The sequence below is a fragment of the Sapajus apella genome, unplaced genomic scaffold (assembly GCF_009761245.1).
Source record: "Sapajus apella isolate SASKATOON/1434 unplaced genomic scaffold, GSC_monkey_1.0 scaffold128, whole genome shotgun sequence".
Taxonomy (NCBI): Eukaryota; Metazoa; Chordata; class Mammalia; order Primates; family Cebidae; genus Sapajus; species Sapajus apella.
The window spans coordinates 3,437,168-3,451,006 of NW_022437068.1; the positions used below are offsets into that span (position 1 = coordinate 3,437,168).

Here is a 13,839-nt window from a genome sequence, read left to right on the forward strand (position 1 = left end):
TTGGCTGACAAAGGGGAAGACCCATGCCCTGGGTTTCTGCGGTGCCCTCCGAGTTTCTCTCTGACACTGCCTCTCTTCCCTCTCCTCATCCCAACATTCAGATTTTGTGCCAGTGCACTCCTAGGTGCTAACCTGGGTTACAATGACACCATAGGGACAGCGGAGTGCAAGAGCCCTACGGTCTCAATACTGAGTGGCCCCAACTCCCTTCCTGCTACAATTTTTGGCTGGTTTGGGGCTCAGGCTATGAACCATCTCTTTTCCAGCTGTTAAAGAGCCTTGACTGTGTGCACAAAACAAATCATACTACTGTGTGCAGACAAACAGTGAGTGGGCAGCAGGCGAGGCATCCAGAGACTTCCCTAGGGAATGCATGTGCATCGCAGGGTGTGGTCATGGTGACCTCTTGTGGAAGTCAAGAAGCCATTCTTGATAGGCAAATGGCCAGATAAGAGGCTTCTGAGTACCCACAACCCCTGGCATAGTCAGAAAGGTGCCCAGAAGGAATGCTAGTGTTTGCTGATGCCTATTCAGAGGGGACATAGGGCCTCCCTTTCACGAACATCCTCAGATGGGGGAAAACTGAGGCAGCATCCAAACCAAGAATCACAGCAGGGTTAGAATTGCCAATTGGCTGTGTGACTTGAGCCTCCATTTCCCCACCTGTAAAATGGGGGTGTCTCTCCCATGGCTGACTCCAGCTGGCCAGAGCTTGAGAAGTTGAGGGGATTACTTTATTTATAGAAAACCCCTTGGGGGGTTCAGACCCTAGACCCCTCCCTCAGAGAACATGCTTGCTCTCTCCCACTCTCTTTTTTGTTCCAGGACCTGGTAATTATATGCTTAGAGATGAAGGCTTTTCAAAAACATCTTTCCCACCAATTTTCAGCTGGAAACGTGCATAAAAAACAGAGATATTTTTAACCATGTTTTTTTTCCCCTGTCTCCTCCTTCCAGCAATGGGCAATTATGAGCTTTTGCCTTCAGTCAATTGTCCTGTAGGAACTCGCTTCAGAGGGAAATTCATTTCCGCAGTGGTGCCAGCCAGTCCCGGCAAATGTGGGGTGTGCAAGTCAGGGGAGGAGGGACAGAGGGAGAAACGCGCTTAGAGCTCAGACCTGTACACCTGGTACTCAGGCCCACGCTGCAGCGGGGGGGGGGGGTGGGCTGTTTTTTAATTTTATTTCTCTTGAAATCATTGCTAATTTGCCTTCATTATCTCCCTCTCTCTGGGGCCCCAGGGGGCTATTGAGCTTTGACAAAGGGAAAAGGAAGTCAGCTCCTTGCCAGGCTGGCTTCGCCAGGGTCCTGCCTAAGCAGGGTGGCTGGAAAGAAGCTGGGCGGAGGAGGGGCAGGATGGGGACTATAGAGTCAGCGGGCTTTGACTTCTGCCCTGTTCTGTGAGCCTCGTGGAGGGAGGACTTCGCATCAGAGGGACTGCTGAGAAAACAAATGCCCAGAGGCTCCACTTGGGGCAAACAGGACCTGATTTGCAGGTGAGCTGTCAGCAGGACCATGCCAGCTCACAGGGCCCCTGGGTGCCGGAGAGGACACGGGCGCTAAGCACTCCACCAAGAACGGTCCAGCCCAGGCAGGCACCGCCCCACCGTGGAAGGCACTGTCGATATGGTGGGAATGGAGGGATGGGTGTTGGAGTCAGTCCAACTTGGGACTCTGATTCTAAATTGGCTGCCAACTGGCTAAGGGATCTGGGACAAGTCATTTCTCTCTGAACCTCAGCCTTCTCCTCTGCAAAATGGGGGTACTGGTGCCCACATCATAGGTTGCTGGGAGGAACTGTGAGGAAGTGTGCATAGAAGCCATAAAACATAACAGTTCGGCCAGGTGCGGTGGCTCACGCCTGTAATCCCAGCACTTTGGGAGGCTGAGGCAGGAGTTCAAGAACACCTGAGGTCAGGAGTTTGAGACCAGCCTGACCAACATGGAGAAACTCTGTCTTTAAAAAATAAAATAAAACAAAATAAAATAAAAGCATGACAGTTCCCTCCCTGCCTGCTTTCCTCATCTTGTTGAAAGATCAATCATGATGACAGCTCCTAGTGATTGAGTGCCGGTTTCTGTGCTTCTTAAGCATGATCTCATTTAATCCTCACCACCTTTTAGCAGTAAAATCATGAGTCTCATTTTACAGATGAGGAAACTGAGACACAGAGAGGTTAAGTGATATCCCATGATAAAGGGCAGGGCCAGGGTTTGAACCCAGGCCTACTGAGGCACAGAGAGGCAAGGAAACTGCCCGTGGGCACAGAGCTTCTAAGTGGCAGAACCAGGATTGGAGCTCAGTCCTCCTGGCTCCCTAAGGGGTCTGGCCCTACTCTCTGGGCCCCTTCCTGCCTACCCTCCCAACCATGGCAGGCCTGGAGGGTAGAGCTCAATGCCTACAGCCCCAGGTCTGCTCACTTCCAAGCAGAGCCCCAGCTCCTTTGGGCTTTCCTCCCTGGCCACTGAGGGCTGGAACGGGGCAAGGGCTCAATGGAGATGCCTCAAAGCCAGTTACAGGCTGACCTCAGACTGACAGTTCCAATCCCCACAGCTGACAAGCCTCCCAGAAAGCCCGGCTTCATGGGGAGAGCAGCAAAGAAAGATCAGATAAGCTCGGCAGAAGCACATTTTTAAGGGAGACAAAAAGAAACTCATCAATAGATTTAAAGTTTTGAAGTCTGTCATTTGTTGCCAACGATTGCAAAGGAGAAAAAACCAGAACCTTAATAAGTAGCACCCAGTGTTGGGCCCTTCCCTGGGCCAGGTCTGCTCTCAGCACTTTATGGATGCTAAGTCAGTTACTTGTCCTAAGACCCACAGGAGGGAGGCTCACCGATTGTCCTCAGTTTACAGATAGGGAGTCTGAGGCCCAGAGAAGCCACTGAGCCGGTGAGCAGCAGAGGCACCTGGAACCCAGGGTCCCTGACCTCCCAATAGACCACGTCCTGAACCCTCAGCTCTGCTTTCTCCCTCCAAACAGGAGGCCACAGACCCCAAATGAGAAGCATCAGGGTACTGGGAAGGTGGCAGCTCCAGCACCCCAAGAGCCCTTCAGTTAGGGCTCAGGCACTCACAGGCTGGGTGCATCAGGGCTAGCAGGGGCCATGGCATCACCTGGAGAGGCTGCCAGCCCCACAATCCTCCTCCAAACATGGAGAGGGCCCTGCCTGGCAGGCCTGAGCCACAGGCAGGCCAACATCCCACCATGGCAGAGCAGGGGCGCAGGCTCAAGTTGGGGGTTGGCCTTCTGCATTCTGGGTCCTGCTCTCCTGCCTCGCTCTGAAACCAGCAATATCAAGGAGCATGACCTCAAAATCGGATCACCCACAGAACCATTCAGTTTCCCAGTGATGGCTGCCTGGAGTCACAAGAAGACTCCGTTCAGCTCAGGGAGAGTAGAAGCAGAAGTTCCCACCACAACTGTCAGTCCCTGGCCCCCTGACCTCACCTCCTGATGCTCCCCCTGGCCGGCTCGACTCCAGCACACTGCATTTTCTCACTTAATCCGCATAACCACACTGCCACTTGGGCACTGTTATTCTCTGCATTTTACAGCTGGGAGAACTGAGGCACAGAGATGCTAAGTGACCTGTTCCAGGTACATAGCCAGAAGTGACAAAGCTGGGATCCAACCCTATGGGCCTGACGCCACCTTGGCAACTGCGCTATAAACAGAGGCAAAATCTTCCTGGCCTGGGCAAGTCTGTCCTTTTGACCCAAGGCCCACCAGACTCACACCCCACTGGGCCTTTGCACCAGCTGTACCCTCTGCCCACAAAACTCCTCCCCAGATATCCACAAAACTCCCCTCTCTCACCCTCCTTCAGGCACTTGTAGAAAGGCTGCCTCTTCCGGGAGGCCTTCCCCAACTGCTTGTTTGAACTTAAACACACACCCTGTACCTCCACACCCCCGCTCAGCTCCCTCCCTGCTTCATGTCCCTCTGGGCAATCAACACCATCTAACTATTTATGACATTTTTTAAAATCTATCACCCTCACCCACCGGGATGTCAGCTCCAGGGGGCCGGGCTTCTGCCTGTCTGCTCACTGCTGGGCGCAGCGTAGACAACATTGTCTGGCACGTAGTACGTGCTCAACAAATATTTTTTGAATTCAATTCCCATTTGCAGATTAGGAGAATGAGAATCAAAGGGGTAGAATGAGCTTCTCAAGGTCAGAAACTAGGAAGAGACAGAGCCAGGATGCAGACTCAGGCGAAGGGTCTCCCATGGCCAAGCCCCTGCTATGTAATAGGAGGCTGGGCCTGCCCAAGGAGTCTCAGAGCCAAGAGGTAGACTTGGTGAGGGCTCCTCAGAGGAGTGGGGGGACCTTCACACATGTACAGCCACACCCACTGAGCCTTCCCTGCCCCCAGCATGGCAGAAGTGCCCGCTCAGACCTAGCAGGCCCAGAACAAAGATGTCTTTGTGGCTGTGGAGTCAGAGCAGGCCTCCCATCCTCGAGGCAGGAGAGTGAACACGGAGAGGGACTTCCTGCCAAAATCTGTGTTCAGGCCTACTGTGTGCCCCAGCCCTGGCCAGCTGAGATAGGTCACGATCCCCTCCTGCCCAAGCTCTGGGATTAGTGGTAGGCAAAAAGACTCCCTGGAGTGAGACTGGACACGCCCAGGGACCCACCCAGACAGAGTCCATCAGGAGCAGAGAAAGGGCACAGAGCCACAGGTCCACAGACCCAGCTCCAATCCTGGTGCTCACTGAGGCACGCTGCCAATGGCTGACTTCTCGGGGCTGCAGACCTCTCTACCAAATGTGGAGGTGTATGGAGTGGCCACCTGTTGGCTGCCCTCACCAGCTCCAGGGGAGGTCACATGACCAGGCCTGACCAATCAGAGGCTTAGTGGTCCGTCAGAGGTGGGCATGTGATACAAGCTGGACCAATGAGAGTCGTTCCTGGGGTATTTGCTGGAACTACTGGAAATAGGCTCTCTTTCCTTAGGAATGACTGAGCTGGTTGACCTTAAGCTTGAAGGTACCAGGAACCCTTAAGGAGAAGAGAGGGTCTGCCTGGAAATGAAGCTCACTAAAGCAGAGCAAGCTATGAAGAGACCCAGAGTCCTAATGATATTAATTGAGCATCTGGATCCTGCTGTACCTGAAGGTCCATCTTTACACTTTTCAAAAGAAGAGCCTTGGTGCTGATGCAAACTGAAGCAAGTGTGATCATGAGATTCTGTCATCTGGGGAGGAGACCCAGGATGGGGCTACAGCAATGAGGGTAACAGTCAAGTAAGTCATCAGAGAGAGAAAATGTCAAAGAGGTCAGGAAGGGCCTTGAATGCCAGGCTCAGGAGCTGAGCAGATTTGAGTTTTGGCAAGCTTCCTCCCATGGCAGCAAAGAGGTGGAGGCCAGGAGGCCAGGGAGGAGACTGGGCAAAGGCACAGGCAGTTGATGCTGAGCCTGGGTCGAGGTGGAGGTCATAGGCCCATGAGGAGGGGGAGACACCCCCCTGGCAGAACCCCAGGTAAGGTCTCCAGGGCACTGCTGCCTTTGTGGCCTTGATCACAGCAGACCAAGGTGACCCCACTCACCTGAACCTTGGGTTGAAAGAACAGGTGTGTCTAGGCCAAAAAGATAGCGCCTCCATTTACAAGGAGGGGTGAGCCATCGGGTCAAACCCCAGCTTTGTCACTCCTGGCTGTATAACCTTGGACAAGTCACTTAGCATCTCTCTGCCTCAGTTTTCCCAACTGTAAAATAGGGGAGAATAATAGTACCCAAGTGGCAGTGTGGTTGTGAGGATTCAATGAGAACATGCACAGAAAGCTCAGAACGGAGCCTGGCCCAGAGGAAGCTCTCAAGAACAGCCAGCTATTATGATTATTAGTGTTATTTTTTCTGGGGCCCTAAGGCTGGGTCCGGAGGTGACTTGGCTCTGCCCCTCGCCATGGGAAGGGAGGTGGGAATGAAAGTCTGCTGGGCCCTCAGAAGCAGGGTTTGGGGCTCTGATGTAAAAGTCATCTGAGTGTCAATCCCAGCTTGGCCACTGCCCTCCCTGAGCCTCGGTTACTTCCTCTTTCCACTAGGACCACAGTCCCTGCCCTTGGAGCTGCTGTGCAAAGAAATGTCAAGAGTGTGAGAAGGGACCAACGGGGCAACCCCAGGGCACTGAATGTAGTATGTCCCGGTCCAGGCCCCAAGCTCCCTCTTTGGAGGAATAAAGTGAGCCCAGGCTGAGGCTGGAGAGACAGATAGAACAATCTCTGTCTACCCCTCCCTGGGTCCCAGCCTCAGCAAACCCAGGAACATGGCAGCTGTGACCTCCCATCTCACACAATCCCAGAGCCCCAGGGGCTCACCAGCCAGACCCCCAAGCCAGAGCTTCTCTTCCTGCTGAGGTCCAGCCTCCTGCCCCCCTGTGCCGGCACAGGAACTCACCACCACCTTGCCCGTGAGCCTTAGGTTCTCACCCCTCTGGTCGAACACTCACTCCCACCAGGTAGCTGTGCAGATCCTGAGATTGGGCAAAAGGCTTTCCTCACACCCAGGTGGGACTGGCTTTCCTCCTGCAGGGCTGAGCACTGCCCACGGAACCTCCAGACCTGCCTGCTCTGCCTGCCTGTGCTGGGGAGGCTCAGCCATCCTGCTGCAGGACGGTGGCCAGGGTCAGACAGACAGCCCCAGCTAGTGTCCTGCCCCACCCTCCCCAAGCCCTGGGTCTCCAGTCCCGGATCTCAGTTATCCAGTCCCCTCTCTCTGGGCAGCAGCTCTGGAGGGACCTACGTGTTGAGCCCCATCACTCTGCCCACAGACCCCCCATTACATACCCGCCTCTCCAGGGGTCTCCCGGCTGAGCCCACACAGCATGTTCGCTATTGTCTCCCCTCTGCCCACCAACTCCCTCTGGAGCCACGCTGCTCAGCCCTCCCTCCCCTCCCCAGGGAGGGGCTGTGGGAGGGAAGCTCACAGCTCCCACTGGCTGGGCACCGAGTCCACCCACTGCAGCGGGCGGCTCTCTGCTTAAAGGGGACATGGCTGTTGTCAAGGCTGGCCCCAGGAGAGGGTCCGACACACCCCACCCCTGCAGCGTGGGTCTGGACAGGGAGTCTTTGAAGGTGGCATGCCTGGGGCTTTCCCCAGGGCTCTCAGGCAGAGAGCAAGCCTGCTCCTAACTCACCCTGGGACTTTGGCTTCAGTTTTTTCATCTGGAGGCAGGGAACAGTGCTTTCCAAACTTTTTTTTTTCTAAGTAGCAGATTCCAAGAGTCTGCACAGAATCCCAGGACATAAGCTAGATGAAGTACAGCCTCTCTGACTGCCCGAACAATGCCAGGGCGTCTCTGCAGGTCTCAGCTTAGAAACCCCTGAGATTGGGGACCCTCCAGGGCCCCCCCACCAATGTTCCAACTACCTCTCCTAGGCCTCAGTTTTCTCTTCGGTAAGATGGGACTTAGGGAAGATGAGCTCAGCAGCCTGCCACATGGAGTGGCCACCCAGCTTTTTGCAAAGACCAAGTGAGCTGGGTGGAGGATATGGCCGCCTCTGGGCTTGATAGGCAGGACCAGCTGGTCACAGGCTCCAGTCTCAGCAGGCAGGCTCTGCCCCCTCCCAGACCCAGCTGGGCCTTAGCCTTGCTCACTCCTAGGATTCCTCCATACCAGCTCAGCACTCACTAGGCTGATCCTAATGGACACCTGAAGCTCCCCCTCTACCTGTCCGTGAGAAGGGTGACAGGCTGCGCCCAGTTGCTCCTGCTGTCCATCCCACCAGTGTGTGCTGGCACCAACTGAGTGTCAGAAACCAAGAAGGGTGGGGTGATGGTGACACAGGGCACTGAATGGTGCCCTGTGCAGTTGTACCGGTTGTTGATTGGTGGGTCAACAACCTGAACAACTGCACAGTGCATCTGGCAACAGAGAACCAGACAGACCAGGCCTGGCTCCCAGGGAGTTCCTGGGTGCATGGGAACACACGAGTCTCACATTTTTTCCATGTGTCCTGCAGCTGGTGGGAAAGGGCTGCCCAGTAATTAGGGACCAGAGGCTTCTTGTGGGTTCCCTCCAGAGCAGTGATCCCCAGCATGGAATTTAGCCACAATTCTTGGGCCGCCCCACACTGGCTCCTTCCAGCCCACCACTAGTGGCACATTTAGAATAATCCACGTTCTAAACCTGGGGTGGGGCTACTTGCACCTTTGTGTCGGCAAACTCGAGACCCTATCCTGTCACCCACTTCCCAAGGTGCCTTCCTCTTTGAGCAACTTCAGATGTGTTTCCTGGGTAAGGGACCAGAGGCCAGAGGCCAGGTAAGTTTCCCTCGACTAGCAGGGATGCCAAGGTCTCAGCCACAGCGGGCCTGGTGAGGGTCAGGTTGCAGAGGGAAGACCTGAATTTGTTGGACATTTGCTAGACGACTCAGATCATGCTGGGAAGGGGGTGCAGGCACTCAATGTGGCCACCAGTACCCTGGCAGTGGTCAGGGAGAAGCTCACCATGAAGACCCTGACCTTCACCAGGGCACAGAGGCCACTTTGGAGCAGTCTTAGCATCAACCAGGCAGGAAGGGATGCATGTGAACTGCTCCAACAGACCCTCACCCCGCGCCTCCATTCCCGCCATCCACAGCCTCTTCAGGGAGGACAGGTGCGTGGCACCCAGCCTGTTGGAGTTATAGCTGCCCTTTCTTTCTTTTCTTTCTTTCTTTCTTTTCTTTCTTTCTTTCTCTCTCTCTCTCTCTTTCTTTCTTTCCTTTTCTTCCTTCCTTCCTTTCTCTTTCTTTCTCTCTCTCTCTCTTTTGGAGGCAGTGTCTCACTCTGTCACCCAGGTTGTAGTGCAGTGGTGCAATATCCACTCACTGCAACACACTGGCTGGGCTCAGATGATCATCCCACCTCAGCCTCCCTAGTAGCTGGGACTACAGGCAGGCGCCACCACGCCCAGCTAACTTTTACATTTTTTGTAGCGATGGGGTTTTCACCATGTTGCCCAGGCTGGCCTCAAACTCCTGTATCTGCTCCTTCTCTTAAAAAAATTTTTGCTCTCCATAGAGATGCATTTAAATGAGTGATTAAGATTGGCAATTGGAAGCCTTGCCATGTTTCTCTCTCTCTCACTGCTCCTTGGAGTTTACTTTTGTGGACCCGAAGCTCCTGGAAAGGTCATGCTGTGGACTATGAGAGAGCTTCCACGCGGCGCTTCTCTGAGTGCCTGCCATGCTATGCACTGTAGGACCAAGACACAAGAAGGCAGATGGGAAACAGCGTCTCCCCTTTGCCCTCTGTCCCCAACACCTTACTGAGCACATCTTCATTGGATTTTATCCAAGCGTATGTTCAGAAGCAACTACCGGTCCATTTTGGAACAAAACAGAATTTAAATAAATAACTTGGCACAGAGAGGTTAAGCAACTTGCCCAAGGCACCCAGATGGTAAGGATGGAACCAAGTTTCACACTCAGGAGGCCTGGCACCAGCACTGCTATTCTTAATGGCAGTGCTATGGGCCTCAGGATTTCAGGGATTTGTAAAAGCATCTGGGAGTGCAGAGGAAGAGGAATTAGCTCTGTCTGGGAGTCCACTGAGAAGGATTTTTTAGCCTGACTTTGAAGGACGGGAAGGAGTTTGTCGACAAAGGAGAAAGCCATTGCATGTGTGTGAGTCCATGAACAAAATCCCACATGACTATGTGAGGAGACAAGGAAGGAAACAGAGATACAGCCAGGCCAGGGGTGGTCTACCAGAGTCTCGCTTCTCCCAGTGCGGTCTGAGGACCAGCATCACCGGGAGCTTGTCAGACACACACCCAGGCCTGCCAAATCAAAAGCTGCAGGTTAAGAGGGTCCTCAGGTGATGCATATGAAGTTTGAGAAGCGCTGTAGTAAGGGGTTTGTCTTTCATCCTGCAGGAAATGGAGAGCCAAGGGTGGCTGTAGTGCAGGAGGTGAGACAGCTCTGCAAGGACCTCAGACATGGAGTGCAGGCTGACAGGAGGTGAGACGAGGATTTCCGGCTTGGAGGCGGCCTCGGGATGAGCAGCAAGAGCTCCTTCTAGGACACAAGAGCAGGCAGAGCTGCCGCTTGATCACCCTCCAAAGACGATCCTCCTTGTCCAATGCTGCCAGCTTCAGGGAAGCAGAGGAAAAGGGGAACAGATTGCCTGGGCATGTAAGGTGGCTGGAAGCCAGGCCTGCCAAGCACCCAGGCCACCAGGGGCTCCTGAGGACAGCATCTGACTGCTCCATGTTTCAAATGCTGTGGGGGGGGACTGAGCAGCCCAGGGGAGATGGCAGGGCCACTGAGCTGGGGGCAGCTCCTCCATGGTCAGAAGGGGTCCCGACACTCCTGTGTCCCCAGGTTTGTGAGACAATTGGAAGACGGATTGCTGTGTGATCAGGGCACTCGTCCAAACCTCTGTGGACCTCAGCTTCCTCAGCTGTAGAATGAGAATAATAAAAACACCCACCCCCGAGAGTTGGGCAGACCATGTATCAATGAATCAAAAACCGTTCATGCACCCACTTGCCTGCCAAGAGTCTCACACTAATGCCACCCAACAGTCCAGAAACGAAATTTCAAGAGAGCTAAGCATACTGGTCAGATGTGCCCAGGTTTCAACTCCAGGTCCACCACCCACAAGCTGTGTGACCTTGGGTCAGTCACATCTGTCTGAGCTTCACTTTGCCCACTGTGAGAATTGAAGGTCAGAGACCTTGGAAAGTTTTGCAAACTCACTATCACCACATGCTCTTCCCAACGCAGGGCCAGGCCTGCAGGGCCCTCACACTGCCTCTCAGTGGGGCACCACTGACACTAGAGCTGGGGCATTCTGCTGTGCAGGGCTGCCTCTCACACTGCAGGGTTCCTAGCATCCCTAGCCCCTCCCACCCAGAGGTCAGTGCCACTGTGGTTGAGAACCAAGCCCATGCTGCATAGATGGGAAACTGAGGCCCAAGGAGGGCCTTGCCGGGGGTGCCCCACTAGCACAGCAAGGGTGTGGACCCAGGCCTCCATCCTTCCACTCAGACTCCAGGGCTGAGTTCATCATAACACAGGCGAGCCATGTCCTGAGCCCACCAGGGACCCTGAGTGACAACCGGAAATGAAGTCTGGGTGAGAGGGAGGCAGAGATGGCAATTCAAGGAAAAGAGAGATAAAACTTTATTACCCTGCGCTGTCGGTTGCTTCTTCCTCCATCCCTCCTCCCTCCACCCCAGGGGCCGGGCCAGGACAATTGCTCCCTCCACTCCTGGTCCTCTCAGAGCCTGCATCTTGTTAAACATTTCAACCAGGTAGGCATTATCGTACCCATTTTACAATTGGGGAAACTGAGGCTCAGTCTGGGATTCCACCAGCCACAGGAGAGGACCACTAGGTGACCCCCTCTTAGGGGGCACTGTTTGGTCTTTCCCCATTCTGTCCAAGGCACCCCACATCTCCCAGCCCCCACTGACTTCAGGGAAGGCTGAGAGGAACTCCAGGGTAGTGCCACCCAGTGGGCCACCCTGGTGGACCTCAGACCCACGGAGCCTGCCAGCCTCCAGGAAAACACGCAAGGTCACAGGCCAAGGAGGCTCCAACAGCCACAGGAGCAAAGCATGGCAGCTACGTGGACAGACCCAGGAGAGGAGGTTTCCAGAATGTTGGGAAGAGCCACTGTCAACATAATCGGAGCAGAGACTCCGTGCACCAGGCCTTGTGCCAGCATTTTGCACACATTTTCTCATTTCATCCCAGTGAAATCTCCACATCTCCACTTCAGATATGAGGAAGCCAGGGCCCAGAAAAGTGAAGCCACTTGCCCTTAGGCAGAACGTCAGGGGGAGCCAGGATTTGAAGCCAGGCCTGCCTGATGGCATCCCTATCCAGTGACCCCAAGAAATGCATGCACTGAACCACTCTCCACAGCCCAGGCATGCGAACACAGACTCAGGAAGCCCAATGCAGCCAGACAGAGACAACACATGTTCTGAGGTGCTGGGAACCCCCTGCCCGGGCAGGATCAAGTCACCAGCAGGCCAGAGGCTGGCCACAGGTGGGACAGCTCCCAGGGACTCCCTCTTGGGCTCCATGCTTCCCTTGACACCCACAATAGCTTTCCTCCTGGAGGAGAGGACATGGGAGCACAATTGTACAGTGGGCCTCTCTGAGCCTCAGGTTCCTCCTCTAAAATGTGAATGAAGTTGTCTGTACTAACAAGGTCTTTGTTGAGAAGCTCAGAGAATGAGCAAAACACCTCAAAAAACTATAGCATGTGGGCACAGGAAGGTGGCAAGCATGATCATGGCCCTATCCTGTCTCTCTGGTCACTCATTCACTCGGAGAATATTAACTAAGCACCTACTACCTTCCAGAAGTCAGCTGGGCCAGAGGTTTCAGCAGTAAACAGAGCAGGCAAACCCTGCTCTCTTAGGGCTTCTGGTCTAGGGGGAGCAAAGATCCAGCAAGAAAAACAGACAGACAGACGGCATTTGAGATGGTCCTGAGGGCTGCAACAGACAGTCACTATGTAGGCGCAGAGAATACAAAGCAGGTGGTCAGGGAGAGCCTCTCAGAGTAAGTGACTGTTAAGCTGAGCCCCAGGTCTCCTTCACCAGCGACTTCACACCCCTTAGGGGCCTGTAGGCAGTACAGAGGGAGGGGATTGCTCTGCAGTAACTGCCTGGAGCTGGATGAGAAGGCACAAAGGGAGGAGGAGGTTCCAGGTAAGCAGATCAAGCTCAGGTGCCAGGAGCGGCTGAGGGGCAGGTGTAGCTGAGGTGCAGAGACAAGGTGGGCAGGGGCCAGGAAGAGGCGTCAGGATTCTGTTGAGTGTGAGGAGAGGGCTTACAGCAGGGTCGTCGTGTGACCTGGCTTCTGTTTTGCCAAGGCAGCTACCAGAGGTGGGCTGCAAGGATCAGGATGGCACAGGGGTGAGGGGTTGGAAAGAGGAAATGGGCCAGGCACTTCAGAGGCAGGAGATCTGGAATCCAGGCCCCTTCTGCTCTGAGCCACATTTTCCCCTTCAGTTGAACATCAAAGCTCCTCTAATGACAGCCAACAGGGCACGTTTGGGGAACTGCCAGGTGGGAGAGGTCAGAAAGCATGGACTCAGGATGTATCTTGATGCAAAACAGGAAGAAGAAGAATAAAGGGCATCAGCTATGAACAGGCGAGGTACCGAGCATAGAGGACAAATGGCCCCAGGTTCATGCAGAACCATCCCAACTAACTGTCACCAGAGAAGTGAAAACAGAAACAGCGAGCTCCGACTTAACTCTCCTCAGAATGGCAAATGCTAGAAATGCAGACGAAACCAAGTGCTGGTGATGATGTGGGGAAATGGAGATGGAACGTCACAGCACTGCTGGTGCGGGGCAAACGGAGGCAGCCACAGTCACGGCACCTGGCAGTGTTAGGAGAAATTCCGTGTCTGGCCACCTGTGTCCCAGCACCCTCACTCCTGGAAGTTATTGCAGAGTAATCCCACCTCCTCCCTAGGTCCCTAAGGGGTGTGAACTCTTGAGAATGTTGGTTAAGTGACCTGGGACTCCATCCTAGAGTAGGGGACAGGTAACGTGGTCACTGCACCCCGTGGAGTGTGACACAGAAGTTATAGACACAGCAGTTAGAAGTGCAGCCACAGGAACGGATCTTAGAAAACCTAGTGTCACGTTAAAGAAAGAAAGGAGGAGAGAAAGGGAGAAAGGAAAGATGGAAAGGAAGGGAGGAAGGGAGACAGAATGAGATCTACCCTGTGGTATCACTTATGTATTGAAAGCACACAGAGAAAGCACTATCCATGTTGCATGGGAGCACACAGACGTAAAGACCTATTTCACCGAGTGCAAGTTTAGAGGGAAGTAATTCGGGCTGGGGATGGGGCATGAAGGAGAAGAAATCAG

General features: G+C 54.2%; 1 protein-coding gene across 6 annotated transcripts in view; it reads right to left on the minus strand.

Annotated features, from left to right (window-relative positions):
• GRIP2 (glutamate receptor interacting protein 2) overlaps window positions 1-13,839 on the minus strand; it is a 113,561-nt gene that overhangs the window by 44,246 nt on the left and 55,476 nt on the right. The window contains exon 1 of one of the 6 annotated variants that reach the window (XM_032262332.1): window positions 6,791-6,904. The exons of the other annotated variants lie outside the window; for them this stretch is intronic. Coding sequence (XP_032118223.1) covers window positions 6,791-6,830 — 40 coding nt within the window. The 5' untranslated portion in view covers window positions 6,831-6,904. Of the gene's footprint in view, window positions 1-6,790; window positions 6,905-13,839 lie in introns of those variants that run through there. 6 annotated transcript variants of the gene reach the window in all.